The sequence below is a fragment of the Rutilus rutilus genome (assembly GCF_951802725.1).
Source record: "Rutilus rutilus genome assembly, chromosome: 9".
NCBI lineage: Eukaryota > Metazoa > Chordata > Actinopteri > Cypriniformes > Leuciscidae > Rutilus > Rutilus rutilus.
In genome coordinates, this window is record NC_140223.1 from 7659172 (window position 1) to 7680203 (window position 21032).

At 39.0% G+C, this 21032-nt stretch overlaps 1 protein-coding gene across 1 annotated transcript in view; it reads left to right on the forward strand.

Annotated features, from left to right (window-relative positions):
- The window catches only part of LOC311296903 (NACHT, LRR and PYD domains-containing protein 12-like), a gene marked incomplete at both ends in the record, with an annotated part of 29946 nt that overhangs the window by 1535 nt on the left and 7379 nt on the right, over nucleotides 1-21032 (forward strand). Inside the window, 6 exons of the mRNA XM_084418887.1 lie at nucleotides 846-959; nucleotides 1036-2844; nucleotides 9355-9525; nucleotides 10293-10463; nucleotides 17449-17619; nucleotides 19061-19231. Of these exons, the coding sequence (XP_084275013.1) occupies nucleotides 846-959; nucleotides 1036-2844; nucleotides 9355-9525; nucleotides 10293-10463; nucleotides 17449-17619; nucleotides 19061-19231 (2607 nt within the window). The remainder of the gene's footprint in view (nucleotides 1-845; nucleotides 960-1035; nucleotides 2845-9354; nucleotides 9526-10292; nucleotides 10464-17448; nucleotides 17620-19060; nucleotides 19232-21032) is intronic.

Sequence of the window (21032 nt, forward strand, 5' to 3'; positions counted from 1 at the left end):
TTTGGTATAGAAATAAACAATGGTAATTAAGTGCTTTTCCTAAAAATGAGAAAGAAAATACAGGGTATTAAAACAGTATGAGCTACAAATAAAGTCAGTATGTGAGGCTAAATAGATGTGTTTTAGTCTGAATTAGGTAAGATGTGTGCTTCCATTTCAGTTTTAGCAATCCCTTCACTCCATTGGGATGTTCTCTTTTGTTCTGGGCGGCAAGTGCATTATCTGTAACATCGGGCATATTTTGTAGTATTAAACACATATTTATACCGACTTCATCAGGCTCAGAAAATTCTTCACAAAGAACACAAAGAATGAGCCTTCTCAGCTGCCATAGTTGCAACTCTTGCGTCATCAGAACAGTGTGTTCAACGCATCACCGTTTCTGTTTAAAAAACGTTGTGCAACGTTTTGTCGGGGCTGAACGCAGCCCTGTTGTGTTGTGTTATTCCTTGTGGTTCCACAATGTTGGTAACTTGATGCACCTGACGGTGCTGATGATTTGAGGAATGAGGTTCACCTGTGATGTTTTTAAAAAACAATCTTTTCGGTGTTTCACAGTACACACTGATGATGGCTTAGGCCGAACACGTCTGTGTGGACATGGTAACAATAAATCTATGAAACTATACTTTGAGAGTGCTTCTTTATTACTCGCACCCATAAACGATTTGGGAGTTGAGCGCGCCTGTTCTCAATACTCACACATGAGAGACATATGAGTAGTTAGTTCATTTTACAGGTTTTTTTTATCAACATTGTGAAAATAAATTATTTAGGGATACATGAATATGTGATTTTTAAATACAGTTATTTAATATATTAACTTTAATCTATTTTTGTTATAGTTCAGTTCATCAGAGGAGATCAGAACCAGAGCCCAGCTGTGTGTCTATGAGGAGAGACGCGTCTATGAGTCCGCCAGTAGAGTTTAAGAGTGGAGATTCACAGACTGATCTCAGGTATTACATATCAACAAAATATATGATTAAAAAAAGACTTTGTGTTTGTTAATACTGTGGTATTTTAATTTTTCAGCCATGAAGTCCTCAACAGGTTTAGATCAAATCTGATGAAGAAGTTTGAGTGTCTGTATGAGGGAACAGCACAGCAGGGAAACCCAACACTCCTGAATGAGATTTACACAGAGCTCTACATCACAGAGAGTGAGAGTGGAGAGATCAGTAATGAACATGAGGTGAGACAGATTGAGACACAATCCAGGAGAGCAGCAACAGAGGACACACCGATCAAATGCAATGACATCTTTAGACCTTTACCTGGACAAGACAAACCCATCAGAACTGTGCTGACAAAGGGAGTCGCTGGCATTGGAAAAACAGTCTCTGTGCAGAAGTTCATCCTGGACTGGGCTGAAGAGAAAGAGAATCAGGACGTCCAGCTCATATTTCCACTTCCTTTCAGAGAGATCAATCTGATGAAGGACAAAACACTCAGTCTTTCAGATCTTCTTCATGTCTTTTTCCCTGAAACTAAAGAAATGCAAATATCCAAAGACAAATATAAAGTGTTGTTCATCTTTGATGGTCTGGACGAGTGTCGTCTGTCTCTGGATTTTCAGAGCGATGTGAGGTTGTGTGATGTAAGTGAATCAGCCTCAGTGGACGTGTTGTTGATGAACCTCATTGTGGGGAATCTGCTTCCCTCTGCTCTCATCTGGATCACCTCCAGACCAGCAGCAGCTGATCTCGTCCCCTCTGAGTGTGTCCATCGAGTGACAGAGGTACGAGGCTTCAATGATCCACAGAAGGAGGAATACTTCAGGAAGAGAATCAGTGATCAGAGTCTGGCCAATACAATCATCACACACCTGAAGTCATCAAGGAGCCTCTTCATCATGTGCCACATCCCAGTGTTCTGCTGGATCTCAGCTGCTGTTCTGGAGAAGATGTTGAGCGAAGCAGAGACTGGAGAGATTCCCAAGACTCTCACTCAGATGTACACACACTTCCTGATCCTTCAGACCAACATCAAACATGAGAAGGACTATGAGAAGAACATGACAGATGAAGACATGATCCTCAAACTGGGGAAACTGGCTTTTCAGCAGCTTGTGAAAGGCAATGTGATCTTCTATGAGGAAGACCTGAGAGAGTGTGGCATTGATGTGACAGAAGCATCAGTTTACTCAGGATTGTGCACTCAGATCTTCAGAGAGGAGTTTGGCTGGTATCAGGGGAAAGTCTTCTGCTTTGTTCATCTGAGCGTTCAGGAACATCTAGCGGCTCTATATGTGCATCTCTCCTGTACAATCAACAACACAAATGTGTTGGACTCAATCACCAAACAGAGTTCGCAGTCTAAAATTAATTACTGGTTTCAGCTCAATTCACCAGAAGAACATGTGTCATTATCTGCGCTGCATCAGAGAGCTGTGAAGGAGGCTCTACGGAGTAAAAATGGACATCTGGATCTTTTCCTGCGGTTTCTTCTGGGTCTGTCAGTAAAGTCTCATCAGATTCTCCTACAAAGACTAATGAAACAGACAAGTAGATCTGACAGCAATGAGGAAACAGTTCAGTACATCAAGGAGAAGATCAGGACCATTGACTCTCCAGAGAAATCTATCAATCTGTTCCACTGTCTGAATGAACTGGGTGATCGTTCACTAGTGGAGGAAATACAACAGTATCTGAAATCTGGTACAATAAGTGAAGTCAAACTCACTTCATCTCAGTGGTCAGCTGTAGTCTTTGTGTTGTTGACATCAGAGGAGAAGCTGGACAAGTTTAATATTCATGATTTTGTTGGAAGAGACAATAAAACTGAACAACTAAAGGTTCTTCAGAAGCTTCTTCCTGTGATTAAAGAATCCAGATCAGTTCAGTAAGTATCAATCAGAACAATCAGTTCACTGTTAAAACATTAAGAAAATCAAAAGTTCATAAATCTTCAGTGCTGCAGATGTTGTCTAGAGTTCAGTGGCCAGTATTTTATGTGTTTCTTAAACCATGACAATGTAAAATTCCTTCAGGCATTACAAACAAAGTCAGAAAATATGTGTATGAATAAATAATTCAGGTTTACTAGTTGAATGCTCTTGCACATAAAGAAGGAATTTAAATATTTTAAATAAATGATAAAAGAAATTAAGACCAAGCAAACAATTGGAGAAACAGCTCATTTATCAAGTAGCTCAAATCTCCTAAAAAAATTTGATTTATGGTTTACACAGCAGAGTCATACATTTACATTTTACTATTAAATGGACAATTAAACATCACTTGATGTTTAGATTAAAGTTTACTAAAACTTCACATTTTAATTTTACTGTGAGATTGACAATTAAGAATCAAATCACTGAGTATGTGAAATTAGTGATGGTTCTCTAGTAAAGTGCAGATTTAATGTGTAGCAACGTCTCTTACATGACAAGAATAGCAATGTACAATGAGACATTTTTTTACAAGATGTTGCAACAATGAGAGATTATTTACAAATCATTACTTGTAATGACAAATAATGTACAAATATTTTGAATATAATTTAAAAGATATATTGATATGAATATTTTTCTATTAATCTGTTGTGCGTATCTATTTTGACATGCTGTTTTGCAGCGTGTGATTGGCCATCGGTCCTCTCAGCAGCAAGAAAAACAAAACTTTTATTGAATGGATTATGTATAGCCTCGGAAGAGCGCTCCCTTTACAATCATTATAAAGCTGTCACTCATCTCAGTTCACAATCTCACAAACTTCCATTATAAACAATAGAAAAAGAAAATCTGTCTTTTTGTAAATGAAAGGATTCGCAAACAAAAAAAGAGATCAGCAAACATGTCTGTGACATTTTTTACCGCTGCAAAAACACGTTGTAAATAGAAACATTTGACCATGAACCTTGGATAAGAATTTTACATTGTTAAAGGGTCATGAAACCCTAAACCAATTTTTTTGAGATTTTAACAGAGGTATGTGTGTTGAACACCATTGAAGACAATGTTAGCATCTGTTAGATTTAATAGTAGTGGGAAAATGGTTAAATTTGAGCTTTTTTCCGCTATTTTCATCTTCTGGGTTTAAAACTAAAATCTTCATCGTGTCCACGTCACAGGCTGTGACGTGTACTTTGATGACTCATCGGTGTCTCATAATTATTCATGTGACTGAGTTTTCTTATCCAATGAGAAGACACTTTCTCTTAATTATTCATGACACCAAATGGATCTTTCAAATGCCAGACATGTCAAACTATGATATTGCGTATACATATGCATGTACATTTATATGTTTTAAATAGAATTATGATTACTGTAGGCTAATGTAACGTGAGGGTTCGGTATGTGGTGGTAGATCACTCTTTATGACAATAAACAGCAGAATAGAGACAGAAGACTTTCTCAAGCGGCACTTTTACTGAACATCGTCACAATAACAACACTTCCTTCATACAGCCTTTCACGTGACTCCACTAACCAATCAGAAGCAAGAACTTAGACTGAGATAAACGTGAGTGAATCAGAGAGGCAGAATATCCTTACTGTATTAAATATATTAACACATAAATATGTAAATAGTTAACTGACTAAACATTGTAAATATACTTCTAGTAAATTAACTCAAATATAAATCATATTAAATTCTAAGCATTACGACTTTCCCATATGAAATATGAACTCCACTTCTAAACCTTACACTAATATATGTAGCAGGGCATTCAGTTACTTTTGAAAGGACAAAAATAAGGTGTCAGTGTATTTCATTAGACTTTAACTTTGTCAGCAAAAAAAAAAAAAAAAAAAACCATTTCCTCACGTTTTACCCATAGACTGTAAAAAAATATGGACGTAGTATCCGTGACGTCACCCGTAGGTTTCTGAAGACCGTTTTTGAAGCCTAAAGTGGGCGGAGCCGGCCGTCGCCATCTTGGCCTCTCGTCACTCCCGGATACGATATTTTTTTTCCCAGGATGGTAGGGGAAGACTCATGAATATTCATTAGGGAAGTCATCCCTGATTGGTCTTAACCCCAGTGACGGGTAGGTTTAGGGGCGGGGATATGGAGGTCATAAGAACCCCAGTGACGGGTAGGTTTAGGGGTGGGGTTAGGGGTAGGTCATCAGACCAATCAGGGATGACTTCCCTAATGAATATTCATGAGTCTTCCCCTACCATCCTGGGGAAAAAAATATCGCCTCCCGGATAACAGAAAATGGGCAAAGAGGCGGGGCGTGAGTGGAGCTGAGGAGCCTGTCTATCTGAAATCACGCCCACCTAGCTCGACGTGATCGAGTTAGCTATGGTTAGCTCAGGCTGGGGAGGTAATGCTATAACGTTATGCTACTTACAGTACCAAGTCTGCGACTGCACAGGGCCTCGCGCTAAAGTGACAGTTGATGATGTAAAGCCAATTAAAAGTTCCTATTTTTGCCCTTCAAAATATTATAATAGTTAAAAGACATGGCTACAAGTGAGACTGTGTATCGTGATTCTGTACTATTCTGCTAGTTGAAAATGTATTATGCAGTAACTTATATTACAGTAATAAATATTACTCTGAGATTGTGTGTGTGACAGTGATTTGTGCATACATGTCAGTCACTTTTTTTGTAGTCTATGGTCCGTCAGCGCGGCATCGCTCGTCAAGTTCATAGAGAGCTTATTCAGTATTTTAAATTCTGATTTTGGCCGCCTCTCAAATGGGTTATACCATAAATATATTGCCTATGAAGTTCAAGTAAATGCGCAAGAAAATCCGCGCTCATTCAAGGATGTGCATTTATTATAATCTATCTGATCCGTGAGAGCAGAACGAACGAGCCTTTATTGACGTTTTTAAATCTGAAAACTCCAAAAAGCAACGAAATTGTCAGACATCCATTAGTGCATGTTCACAGAGGAAAACAACTGAAATACAGCGCTGGTTGTTCTCTCGAACGATACTCGACGACAACGACGGAATCCTAAACCGTGGGCGAAGTAATGGGTGTATTAAATTGTATGAAATAATCCCGAAAAAAAGCACAAAAACTGCAGAGATGGCAAGTTCAGCAGCTAAAATTTGCTGAGGTGAAGTGACGGCTAACAGCAGACAAACGGCTAGCATTGACATCAGCGGCAATCCACCTGTCACTCAAGTGGCCACGCCACACCCTTAATTATGCAGAACTTTAAATATTAATCAACTAAACGGATGAGTTATAAAAAAATTCACCCCCCTCACAGTTGTTATGAAGGGCAAAATTTGCTGTATAGACCAAAGCCACATAGAGAACCAGGCTGTAAACATGTTTTTTTTCTGCTGTAAAGTTGGTCATTTTAACATGGGGGAGATACAGATTTGACTCACTTCTGCAGCCAGCCTCAAGCGGCTAGTCAATGAATTGCAGTTTAACTCACTTCCGTGTTGGTTTCAAGAGAGAGACGGGGAGGTTGCCGCTTGGTTTTACCACTGATTTTTAGTGACAGTCGATATGCATGGGCCACTGACGATGACAGTTCCCGGCCCCCCTCTCCCCCCGCTCAGAACCCGCGACCCTCGACAGCGCCCCCTGGAATGGTGTCCGAAAACTTGGTCCATAAATCAAACACGCTTGCATATAATAATATGAAACTCAGTACACATATAGATCTCATCGGGCCGAACAACTTTCGTGCTCTAAGTTTTACAAAAGCCCAACAGGAAGTCAACTATTATGGGTTGTTTGAAAAACGCATCCTCTGGAATTTGAAATACTCCTCCTAGAAAATTTGTCCAATCGCAACCAAACTCGGTGTGCATGAAGACAAGACATTGAGGATGATAAATTGTGAACGGATTTTTGATATCTCGAACGGTTTGGCCGTGACGAGGAAACGAATTTATGGCGAATAATGGGACACAGGAAGTGTGTTATAACTTCTGCATACATTAACTGATCTTGATGAAACTTCCGCAGTGTATTCATTGTAAGAGGCCGATCACATGGGCCGTGGCAACGCATCAAACTTTAATATTCTTTTCGGATGCTTTTGAGACTCTTAGCATGCTTGAAATTGGATGAAACTCGACAGACACATAACACTTATTAGCCAGTAGACATGTGAAAAGTTTCAGAAAGGGGCGTGGCAGGGGGGCTCAACAGCGCCCCCTTGAACGGGGTCTGAAAATTTGGTCCATAGATCAAACACGCTTGCATGAATTAATATGAAACTCGGTACACATATAGATCTCATCGGGCCGAACAACTTTCCCCCGGGAAAGTTTTACGCCAGCCCAACAGGAAGTCGGCTATTATGGGTTGTTTGGAAAACGCTTGCTGTGGAATGTGAAGTACTCCTCCTAGAAAATTCATCCAATCCCCACCAAACTCGGTGTGCATGAAGTCAAAACATTGAGGATGCTAAATTGCGGACGGATTTTTGATATCTCGAACGGTTTGGCCATGGCGAGCTAACGAATATATGGCGAGAAATGAGAAACACGAAGGGGTATAACTTCTGCATACATTAACTGATCTTGATGAAACTTCAGCAGTGTGTTCGTGGTAAGAGGCCGATCAGATGGATGGAACTATTGTAAGTCAAAGTTATAGCGCCACCAACTGGCAGCATGAAGTGTGTCACTTTCAAAATGCTTTTGACAAAAGTGGGGGGGTTAGTTGTATATACAGTAACAAAAATCAGTACATACATTCGTCTCATCGAGCCGGACAACTTTCTAATTTACAGTTATTAGCTACGACCAACAGGAAGTCAGATATTTAGGTCTGAATGTGTTTTTTTTTTTTGGTTATTTCAGACTCTGAGTTTTTAGCTACTCCTTCTAAGTGGTTTATTTTATTCACACCAAACTTTTTCAACATGATGAAAATACATTAAAGATGCTAAATTGTGAACGGATATTAAATATTTCAAACGGTTTTGATATAGTGAGGGATTAAAGTAATGTACAAAAAGGAAACACTAAAAGCCTAATATCTTCTAAAAATGTAATTATACACCATTTGTTTCTATTTAAAAGTATACAAATATCACAACTAAACCCATTTTATTCTTTTTTTTTCAATTTAAGAATTATTTATAAGTTTAAAAATAGTAATTGTACTATTTAGTCCCATAAAAGTCAAGTCATACATAGGGCTATACTGCCCTCTTGTGTTCAAAATCAGGTATAGGCCTATTGTATCTATATAAAAATATACTAGGTATGTGACGGTGAGAATATTTTACCACTGGTTAATCAACGTGTGACACCGCTGGGGGCTTTTGAATCGCCAACTTAAAAACAAAAGTAAAATATGTTCGTCCACACTGACATTGATGGTGGTTGAGGGAGCGTTTCAAATGAATTCCTATGGAAGTAGGAATGAACTGAAAAACGTTCACTCTGTTCTGCTCGTTCCTCGCCGTGGACGCGCACCGTTATGAATGCCCGTGCAGCCGTGAGCATTTTAGTTTAATTTTTAAATTAGCGACTTTCGGGGGGTGGATTGCTTGAAATTATTTTACAAAAGCACAATGTTGTGTTTTATTGCGACTGTACACAAATATAAGTTAACACTTTGCAGTTTGAATGTCGTCCTGTATAATGACGGAGTATGTTTTTATGTGTCCACTGTTCAATCGCGCCCACGCCACACACACACACGGTTTACTATCTTTGTGGGGACTCTCCATAGACTTAATGGTTTTTATACTGTACAAACTGTATATTCTATCTCCTTACACTAACCCTACCCATCACAGAAAACTTTCTGCATTTTTACATTTCCAAAAAAACTCATTCTGTATGATTTATAAATTTGTTTACCCACTGTGACACGAGTCCCCATGAGTCTGTGTGCATTCAGGTTGAAGTCCCCACCGGGATAGAAAAACATGAACACACATACACACACACACACACACACACACATTCCAACATTGCAATCTTGACATCGCAGCCTGTTCATTATAGCCTTAATAAAATATAATAATAAAATAGTCAACCTAACACATAAAAATTAATTACACTGCTCTGTTTAAATAGTCAGTAGTACAATTCGTACATTCACAGTAAGCACCGCTCAACTGTGATGTTTCCAAGCACATTTTTGCGCGTGAAGTGGATGATTTTTTCCGTTGATATTGGAACACGAATGAAGTACAAAGCCTATAATAAAGAAAAGTTTAGCATCCAAATACATCGCAAATGTTGAAACATTTTGATTCTAATGAGAGGGTTATGTGAGCCCAACAGTGCTTACTTTTGTTTTTATTTTTACATTAAATTTAAAAGATTTGTTGTGGAATATTTTGAGTGTATCATAAAATCAGAATAAGGTAATAAGGTTTCTGTCTTTTATTTATATATATAAAAAAATATTATATATATATGTATGTATATATTTCTATTTGATTTTCATCTCTCTTAGGTTGAGAAATTGTGATCTCACAGTTGAAGGTTTTGCTGCTCTGACTTCAGCTCTGAGATCAAACCCTGAACACCTGAGAGAACTGAATCTGTCTGGGAATAAAAAAGGAAAATCAGTGAATCTGCTGTCTGATGTACTACAGAATCCTCACTGTAAACTGGAGAAACTGAGGTAAGATCATATTTGACTCTCACACATGAATCACAATGTAAAGTATTTTTGAAGTGTTCAGCCTCTTTCTGCTGCTGTGAGTTCAGATTATTGAGCTGTAAATGATTGAACACATGAGCTGATCCTCAATAACATGAAACTGCAGGACTGAGAGTCACACTGAAATACACACTTTCACACACAATCAACATTTCAGTCTCTTGACTTTAAACAGACTCGAGCTCAACACAGTCAGAACTGAGAAATGAAGAACATGCTGGATTCATTCTTACTGTTAATTATGTTCATCTTTCTGCATTGACACTCTCTAAAGTATTATTTGTAATTCTGTAAAATGTAAAAACGCTCACACACACACACACACACACACACACACACACACACACACACACACACACACACACACACACACACACACACACACACACACACACACAGTCACTAATTGACACTCCATACATATTACATAGTACAGATCTAAGTAACAGTAAAACTAACCTATGTTGTGAATAATCTCATTTATTAAAGCAGATTTTGCACAAGACTGAATTTTAATATAGTGCAAATAAGAGATTATTTTTCCTGATTGAATGATACTTTAGATGTTTTATGAACATGTTTTATGACATTTTAGATCTCAATCTAATGATCCATCAAACATATTAATTTGTGCTTTAAGTTTGAACTTTCTCTTTAATAATGGATTCACTGCTAAACTGATCTGATCTGAACTGAGAGAGTGAAGTGTGTGTCATTGTTCTCTACAGGTTGAGTGATTGTGGCGTCACAGATGAAGGTTTTGCTGCTCTGACTTCAGCTCTAATATCAAACCCTGAACACCTGAGAGAACTGGATCTGTCTGGGAATAAAATAGGAAAATCAGTGAATCTGCTGTCTGATGTACTACAGAATCCTCACTGTAAACTAGAGATACTGAGGTAAGATCATATTTGACTCTCACACATGAAACACAATGTAAAGTATATTTGAAGTGTTCAGCCTCTTTCTGCTGCTGTGAGTTCAGATTATTGAGCTGTAAATGATTGAACACGTTTTACATCATCAATCAATGACACTTTGGTGATGTGAGCTGCGTTACATGCGGGATTGAAATGGTGGCTACAGAAATCTCTAATGTTTATTTTGCTCATGGCTTGTCTTGAAAAACTAAGACAATTGTGACGGTTGTCGTAGGAGAAGTCACACTGCAGGACTGAGAGTCAAATCTTCAGACACTGTCAGAATCTCGTAGAGGATCAAATTTGATCGCAACGGTCATTAATCGGCTGTCGGTGAACATATTAAATAGGGCTGACCAAATTAATCGCAATTAACATGAAATCGATTTTGCTTATCGCTATTATGAAATCGCAGAAGCTGTGATTTTTTTTTTTTTATTATGTGCAGCTTGTCAGTGACGTACGGCTCTGATCAGTAGTAAACGCTGCTCCATCTGAAAGCACTGAGTTTGAGTCGCTTTTAATGTGCATTTGAAAAAGCAACACACACCAAACATCTTTCCAAACATGAAAAGCTTTTATGAACCTCTTGTCCAGCAAAAGACAACATTTTAAAAAATCTAAGCGTTTCAATCTTCTGTTTATTCAGCTACAGATAGTATGATGCCCATAGGGATTTCCTGGAATGATGTGTGTTCTCGTTCTTCTGCGGTGGGGCATATTTAGCGTGTGTGTGTGTGTGAGACGCCTACTGGCTTTCAGATGGAGCAGCATTTACTACCGATCACAGAGCCGTACTTCATTGACAAACTGCGACTAAAATAATCACAGCCTTTACCAGATCACGTGCGGTTTCATTTTGATCAATCGTGCAGCCCTACAATCAAACTAACGATCAAACACATCAGGTTTTGGCCTAAGATCAGAGGAACCGTCTCAGACGGTCAAATCGTGGCCAAAATCGCAGTGTGCAGTCGGCTTAACAGTAAAACTAACCTATGTAGTGAATAGTGTTATTTATTAAAGCAGATTTTGCACAAGACTGACGTTTAATATAGTGCAAATAGAGATTATTTTTCCTGATTGAATACTTTAGATGTTTTATGATGTTTTGTGACATTTTAGATCTCAATCTAAAGATCCATCATCCATATTCATTTGTGCTTTAAGTGTTGTTATATAGTAATTTGCCAATAGGTGTCACTGTATTGTCATCTAGTGTGTCACTACAGTTCTGTTATTCATTCTTCTTTGTTGTTTTTCTGCTTTGTTGGATAAAATAAAAAAGCATGTGAAACTCCAATAGGTTATGGGCCCAGATCTTCGCTAAAGCAAAGAAAAGGGTACTTTTAATAAAGTTTTTTTTTTTTTCTGTGTGTGTGTGAAATAGACAGTGTTGTGGAACTCACAATGGAGGATAAACTGTTTATTGAAAAGCTGAGTGGGCCAGAGAACTGGGCAACGTGGAAATTTCAAATGGAACATTTGATGAAAGCTAAAGGACTATGGGGCATGGTGATGGAGACTGACAACGTGGCAGAAGGAGCAAATGCACAGGCATTAGCAGAATTTGAAAAACGGAAAGAAAAAGCTTTTTCTGTGTTGGTGCTGAATGTGAGTATACCCCAGTTGTACCTGATAACAAGCTGTAAGACCCCTAAGGAAGCGTGGGACACACTAAAAGGACATTTTGAGAGAGACACTCTTGCAAACAAGCTGTTTCTGAAGAAAAAATACTTCAGATGTGAAATGAAGGAAGGAGAAAACATACCTGAACATTTGAAACGAATGAAGGAGTTAACTGACCAGCTAGGGGCAATAGGTGCGGTGACTGAAGAGGAGGACCAGATTGTAACACTACTGGGTAGCTTGCCACCAAGCTATGCTACAATTGTCACTACACTGGAAAATAAGTTGGACAGTTTAACACTGCAGTTTGTTCAGCAAGCATTGATAAATAAAGAACGAAAGCGAGTGTCTGCTGATGGTAACTATGGTGGTGCTATGTCCAGTGGTGCTGCGTCCGGTGGCGCATCAGCGATGTCAACACAAGTTCGTAGTGATATGCAGGCTAACACCAAGGCAGTGAGAGCAGACAGATCTGGCTCGTGGAGATGTTACAACTGTGGGAAAGAAGGACATATCAAGCGTGACTGTCCAAGTAAGAAAAAACTGAATAAAACACACAAAGCCAAAAATGTAACGTGAACATGATGAAGACTCGTCTGAGAGTGCCTTCGTCGCCAGAGAGGATAAGATGGATAAGGATAAGATGACACAACAGGTCGAGTGGTTAATCAACTCTGGAGCCTCAAAGCACATGACGTGTCATGAAGAAATTCTTCAAGACTACCAGCAATTTCCAAAATCACAGTCTGTGAAACTCGGTGATGGCAGAGTGGTTGACGCTCTAGGACTTAGTAACCTTAAACTAAGAATGACATTAAAAATCATTGATGTAAAAAATGTCACAATGTTAGATGTGCTGTATGTTCCCAAGTTATCTGGGAATCTCTTCTCAGTGGGAGCTGCTGTAAAAAAAGGAAATACGATGCAGTTCAAGAAGTCTCGCTGTTACAGTACATCCGTGATAAAAATGGAAATCTCAGAGGAATGGGAACTAGGGATGCTCATTTCGATTAATTTTCCCGACCGACAACCGGCACTCTTAAATCGATTATTAACCGTTAACTGATAAGATTACAAATAAAAATGACGCGTATCTGTGACCCTTTAAAAAAATACTTTTTTTTTTTTTTTTTAAGGGTTTATTTTAACGTGCAAAGTGCAAACAGCAGCATACAGAACAGATCAACAGAACCTGGATTCAGTTTAAATTTTCACGCACCTGCAGCATTTCTGACAGTGAGAGGAAAAACAGAATAAAATAATACAAATAAAAAACAAAATAGGCCTACACTAAATATATTTTTTAAACTTAAATAATTAACTTTCAAAAACCGGATTTTTTTTTTCCTTTAGACTAAGATTTTTCGTTAAATAAAAATAGCAGCCCTACCTCAACACCTTGTCTAATTTTTATTTAAAAAAAGCAACATTTCAACGTGATGTGGGGTCAGTCTGGAGCGCAGCCTGTTGACAGTCAAACGCGAAGTGTATTCGCATCGCGTTATTTACTCGCTCTAGATTACTCGCGGGATGTTTTTCTTGTTTTTCGCGTCACTCGCGAATAAAAATATACCGCGAAACGGAGTGTGTCATCATCATCATCAACAACAACACAATTTCTTTCTGCCATAATTTTTCTGTCATGTCTGAAATAAATGATATTGCTGCTCTGTACTTGTTGTGGAAGTCCCAAATACGGAGGAAAGCCAAACGCTGACGTGTCTGGGTTCACATCACCATCCAGAGGCGCACTCAACTCTGTGAATTTCACCTCTTCACGCGAATTTTCTGCTCGAGTTGAAATTTTTCAACTTGTCTTGCGCGGAAGACGCGATTGAGGCCATTATCGAGCTTTCGCGGCAAACGCGTCGCCCAATTCACGTCATTCGCGTCTTTGCATTGACTTTGTATGTAATCTACTCGCGCAAATAATTAAATCCGCGTTTGGTGTGAACACGCCATTAGACCCGCGGCAGAAAACACCCTCTCCTATGGGACGGATCGATGTCCCGGGAATACACAGGTAACGTCTCGCTAGAGACGTGTGTGGTTGCGCGTGTCTACGCGCTCCGTGAGTTAATAAATATAAGCTATATAGTATTTTATTTTTAAACCATGCAGCAGCAAAAAAAAAAAAAGAAGCTTAAAAAAAAAAACGTTTTAAACCGTTTAACTGATAGTATTAATCGGTCAAATTTTTTACTTTCGGTTAACGGTTAAACGGTCAATATGAGCATCCCTAATGGGAACACAAAGATCTGATGGATTGTATCAGCTGGATGTCGAGGGAAGTTCGCCCGCCTGTCACTGTGCGTCAAGTGCATTAATAGCAGCCAGTTTGTGCCACCAGCGACTGGGTCACACCACTAAATTGAAGGAACTTAAAAATCTGGTGAATGGAGTGGACCCTCCTGCAGAGAAAGAAGTTCCCTTCTGTGAAGCATGTGTGGAAGGCAAGCTTTCTAGGAAGCCACATAAGCCAGTGGGAGAGATCCGTTCCAAACGTAAACTACAGTTGGTTCATAGTGACGTCTGTGGTCCCATGCAGACTGAATCTGTAGGTGGATCAAAGTACTTTGTGACTTTTATTGATGACTATTCTAGATGTTGCAAGGTATATTTTATGAAACAGAAGAGTGAAGTTCTTTGCAAATTCAAGGAATTTGAGAAAGTATTATCCAATGAGTGCGGACAGAAAATAGCAAGACCAAGAATGGATAATAGTGGGAAATACACATCCAAAGAATTTCAAGAAAACTTGAAGGCTCAAGGTATCCACCATGAGACAACTGTACCTCACACACCTCAGCAAAATGGTGTTGCAGAAAGAAAAAATAGGACATTAATTGAGGCAGCGAGAACCATGCTCTCTCATGCTAAATTACCATAGTCTTACTGGACAGAGGCTGTAGCGACCGCAGCTTACATACAGAACAGACTCCCCACATCTGTACTGAAACAAGTGACTCCCTACCAGAGATGGTGCTACAAACAGCCAAATGTGAGTCACATGAAAGTGTTTGGTTGTATAGCTTATGCACATGTCCCAGACACAGAAAGAAGAAAACTGGACAAGAAGGCTGTGAAGCTTCGTTTCGTGGGATAAGCCAACAATGCCAAGGGCTATCGCTTGTTCGATGAGGAAAAAAAAGAGAATTCTAATTCATCGGGATGTGATCTTCAACGAGTCAGATTTTGACTTGAAACAAGAAGTGGACATTTCTTGTTTGGAGAACGAAGTTATCTTGAAAACTGACGAGAGAACACCAGTCGATGCTACTGTCGATGAAACTGCTAGAGAAGGTGGCAGAATCAGAAAACCACCTAAGAGATGGTTATGATGAGTTTGCTGACCTGGTGACTGTTGATCATTATGCAAGTGTTGTGTTGTGTTGCAGAACCAAGCACACTGAAAGAGGCAATAATGAGTCTTAATGCAAAGGAATGGCAGGAGGCGGTTGACTTGGAATATGAATCACTGCTGGAAAATAAGACGTGAAACAAATTACCAAAGGATCGGAAGGCCATAGGATCGAGATGGGTGTTTAAAGTCAAGCATCATAGTGACGGACGAGTGGAGAGATACAAGTGTAGACTTGTTGCTAAGGGTTACTCACAGATTATGGTGCCGACTATGATGAAACTTTTTCACCCGTAGTATGTTTTAGCTCAATTCGTACATTGCTGTCCTTCGCTGTCCAGAATAACATGCATGTGCATCAGATGGATGTGGTAACCACATTTCTAAATGGACACCTGGATGAGGAAATGTATATGGAGCAACCAGAGGGATACATCAGACCAGGGGAGGAAAGTTTGGTGTGCAAGCTGAAGAAGTCAATATATGGACTGAAGCAGTCCCCTTGCTGCGGGAGTAAAACTTTCACAGAGTTCATGAAGAACATTGGCTTCAAACAGAGCACATCAGACCCGTGTGTGTTTGTGAGATCTCGACAGGAGCTGGAGATATTAGTGGTGTATGTTGATGATCTAATTCTGATCACAGAGTCGATGGAAAGCATGGAAGAGCTGAAACTCGCTCTTAAGAAAAGCGCTACAAGATGAAGGACATGAGAGAACTGTCCTATATCTTGGGAATCTCTGTCATCCAAGACAAAGAAAAAAACTGTGTGTTCCTTCATCAGAAGCATTACATTGAAGCCATTCTTCAAAAGTTTGGTATGCATGAGGCAAATCCCGTTGCAGCTCTGTTGTAAATGTACCAGCTGATGTAAATGTAAAGCTAAAAAGCAACGATGGTGTCAGCAAGCCTGTGAACCCAAGTACTTACCAGTCTATGGTAGGTAGCCTACTGTATGCTGCGATGGCCACACGACCTGACATAGTACAAGCAGTGAGTGTTGTGTCAAAGTTCAATGCAAATCCAAGTGTTGCACATCTGACTGCGGTGAAGAGAATTCTGCAGTACTTGAAGGGAACACTGAAACTCACTCTCAAGTATGAGCGGTCAGAGTCTGGAACTTTGGTCGGTTTCTCAGATGCTGACTGGGCTGGAGACCAGGACAATCGTTGCTCTACAACCAGTAATGTGTTCTTACTGGGTGGAGGAGTGGTGAGTTGGCTCAGCAAGAAACAGTCAACTGTTGCTCTTTCAACAGCGGAGGCTGAGTATGTTGCACTTAGCCAAGCAGCCTGGGTAAGACGACTACTAAGTGATCTTGGAATGGATGCAACTCCTGTGGTGATCCTGGAGGACAACCAAGGAATTATTGCAATCGCAAAGAATCTAGTTGATCATTCAAGAACTAAGCATATTGACATTCGCTACCATTACATTTGTGAATGTGTGCAGAATGGACAAATACAACTGCAATATTGTCCCACAGATGACATGAAGGAAGATATCTTGACCAAGCCATTGGTGAGACAGAAGTTTGAGTATCTTAGGAGTGAGATTGGACTCTGTTTCATTTAATTCTGTATAGTCTGATCTTAAATGGGCTAAACTGTTTAGTGCTAAATATGTTATGGTGTAAAACTATTAACATGGAAAAAGGACTAAGAATTTGTGTGTGTGTGTTTATAATTTATAATAATATAATTTACTAAGAAATGGCTTAGTCCTATTGTAAAATTAAGTGGGAGTGTTGTTATATAGTAATTTGCCAATAGATGTCACTGTTGTATTGTCATCTAGTGTGTCACTACAGTTCTGTTATTCAGTCTTCTTTGTTGTTTTTCTGCTTTGTTGGATATAATAAAAAAGCATGTGAAACTCCAATATTAAGTTTGAGCTTTCTCTTTAATAATGGATTCACTGCTAAACTGATCTGATCTGAACTGAGAGTGAAGTGTGTGTCATTGTTCTCTACAGGTTGAGATATTGTGGCGTCACAGATGAAGGTTTTGCTGCTCTGACTTCAGCTCTGAGATCAAACCCTGAACACCTGAGAGAACTGAGTCTGTCTGGGAATAAAATAGGAAAATCAGTGAATCTGCTGTCTGATGTACTACAGAATCCTCACTGTAAACTGGAGAAATTAGAGTAAGATCATATTTTACTCTCACACATGAATCACAATGTAAAGTATATTTGAAGTGTTCAGCCTCTTTCTGCTGCTGTGAGTTCAGATTATTGAGCTGTAAATGATTGAACACATGAGCTGATCCTCAATAACATGAAACTGCAGGACTGAGAGTCACACTGAAATACACACTTTCACACACAATCAACATTTCAGTCTCTTGACTTTAAAAAGACTCGAGCTCAACACAGTCAGAACTGAGAAATGAAGAACATGCTGGATTCATTCTTACTGTTAATTATGTGCATCTTTCTGCATTGACACTTTCTAAAGTATTGTTTTTAATTTTGTAAAATGAAAACACGCACACCAACACACACACATACACTAATTGACTCTCCATACTTATTACATAGTACAGATCTAAGTAACAGTAAAACTAACCTATGTTGTGAATAGTCTAATTTATTAAAGCAGACTGAACACAAGACTGACTTTTAATATAGTGCAAATAAGATATTATTTTTTTCCTGAATGAATGATACTTTAGATGTTTTATGATTATGTTTTATGACATTTTAGATCTCAATCTAATGATCCCTCAAACATTAATTTGTGCTTTAAGTTTGAACTTTCTCTTTAAAGGGATACTCCACTTTTTTTGGAAATAGGCTCATTTTACAACTCCCCCAGAGTTAAACAGTTGAGTTTTGCCGTTTTTGAATCCATTCAGCCGATCTCCGGGTCTGGCGGTACCACTTTTAGCATAGCTTAGCATAGATCATTGAATCAGACGAGACCATTAGCATCTCTCTCAATAAAATGACCAAAGAGTTTCAATATTTTTCCTATTTACAACTTGACTCTTATAGTTACATCGTGTACTAAGACCGACGGAAAATGAAAAGTTGTGATTTTCTAGGCTGATATGGCTAGGAACTATACTCTCATTCCTGCGTAATAATCAAGAAACTTTGCTGCCGTACAGCATGAGTCCAGCAGGCGTAATGATATGACGCAGCACCTGAAAATAGTCCCCAGCTCCGTAACTTCCAACGTGACCAGGACTAAGTTTGTCTAACCTATTAGTTTCTAGCCATATAAGCCTAGAAAATCGCAACTTTACATTTTCCGTCGGTCTTAGTACACGATGTAACTACAGAAGAGTCAAGTTTTAAATAGGAAAAATATCGAAACTCTTTGGTCATTTTTTTGAGAGAGATGCTAATGGTCTCGTCCAATTCAATGATCTATGCTAAGCTATGCTAAAAGTGGTACCGCCAGACCCGGAGATCGGCTGAATGGATTCAAAAACGGCAAAACTCAACTGTTTAACTCTGGGGGAGTTGTAAAATGAGCCTATTTCCAAAAAAAGTGGAGTATCCCTTTAATAATGGATTCACTGCTAAACTGATCTGATCTGAACAGAGAGAGTGAAGTGTGTGTCATTGTTCTTTACAGGTTGTATAATTGTGGCGTCACAGATGAAGGTTGTGCTGCTCTGACTTCAGCTCTGAGATCAAACCCTGAACACCTGAGAGAACTGAGTCTGTCTGAGAATAAAATAGGAAAATCAGTGAATCTGCTGTCTGATGTACTACAGAATCCTCACTGTAAACTGGAGATATTAGAGTAAGATCATATTTGACTCTCACACATGAATCTCAATGTAAAGTATATTTGAAGTGTTCAGCCTCTTTCTGCTGCTGTGAGTTCAGATTATTGAGCTGTAAAGGATTGAACACGTTTTATATCATCAATCAATGACACGTTTGGTGATGTGAGCTGTGTTACACGTGTGATTGAAATGGTGGTTGAAATCTCTAATGTTTATTTTGGTCATGGCTTGTCTTGAAAAATGAAGACAATGTGACAGTTGTCATAGTCAAGTCAAGTCATCATTTATATAGCGCTTTTAACAATGTAGATTGTTTCAAAGCAGCTTTACAGAGATAAACGTATAATTTATGGTAACAGAGATTGTTTTGGCTTTATAGCGGTTCTTTAATAAAGTTATTTTCCAGCTAAAGTTAGTTTTGATTGATTCGCTTCCATCGCAACGATCATTTGTTATTAAATTAGGGGCCGCTAAGACGACACCATTCTCTCTACACAGACTTTAAAAGCGAACCTGTGATAAACACTGATGGCGTTCACATGCGCATTAAGAATTGGTTGTATAGTTATGTGCGTTTGAATATATGTGCGTAGGTTTGGAATTCCCCACAGACCAAGCCTAAACAAAGTACTGGGCTTTCCTTATAAATTTTGATCTAGAATTTTATTTTATTTTATCACTTCGGGGTAGGTACGCGAAACGAATTTCCTGAAGATGCTTTATCTGGAGTGGTAAAGGGATCCTCCATAGGGAGAGACTAGTTGGCACTTCAGCACTGTGTTGTCATCGGGTCCAGGCAAAGGCCCTTCGTCAGATCTGGATCCGGCCTGGATCCGGCAGGCTGCAGGAAAACCTTGGGATAAACAAAGACACTAAAATTAGCATAGATACCATTCTTCTTATGATGTAACGAGTTCATCAGGATTTATGGGAAGTGTTACCGGTTCCGACTGACCTAATCTATGCAGCCTAACATTGAATTATAGAAGTCTATAATGTGTTTATATATAATGTGAATGCTAGGTCAAAGAGATGCGTCTTTAATCTAGCTTTGAACTGACAGAGTGTGTCTGCTTCCCGGACAATGTTAGGAAGACTGTTCCAAAGTTTTGGTGCTAAATAGGAAAAGGATCTACCGCCAGCAGTTGATTTTGATATTCTAGGTATTATCAACTGGCCGGAATTTTGAGATCGCAATAGACGTGAAGGACTATAATGCGTTAAGAGCTCGCTTAAGTACTGCGGAGCTAAACCATTTAGTGCTTTGTAAGTAATCAGCAATATTTTAAAATATATAAGATGTTTAATAGGGAGCCAATGCAGTGTTGACAGAACCGGGCTAATATGGTCATACTTCCTGGTTCTGGTAAGAACTCGAGCTGCTGCGTTTTGGACTAGCTGTAGTTTGTTTATTAAGCGTGCAGGGCAACCACCCAGTAGAGCATTACAATAATCTAGCCTTGATGTCATGAACGCATGAACTAATTGTTCCGCATTTGTCATTGAGAGCATATGGCCTAATTTAGATATATTTTTAAGATGGAAAAATGCGGTTTTACAGATACTAGACACGTGACTTTCAAATGAAAGATTGGTATCAAAGAGCACACCCAGGTTCCTAACCGACGACGAAGACTTAACAGAGCAGCCATCAAGTGTTAGACAGTATTCTAGGTTATTACGTGAGGAAGTTTTTTGTCCAATAATTAGAATCTCTGTTTTTTCAGAATTAAGTAGTAGGAAATTACTAGTCATCCAATTTTTTATATCAGCTATGCATTCCGTTAATTTTGTGAATTGGTAAGTGTCGTTAGG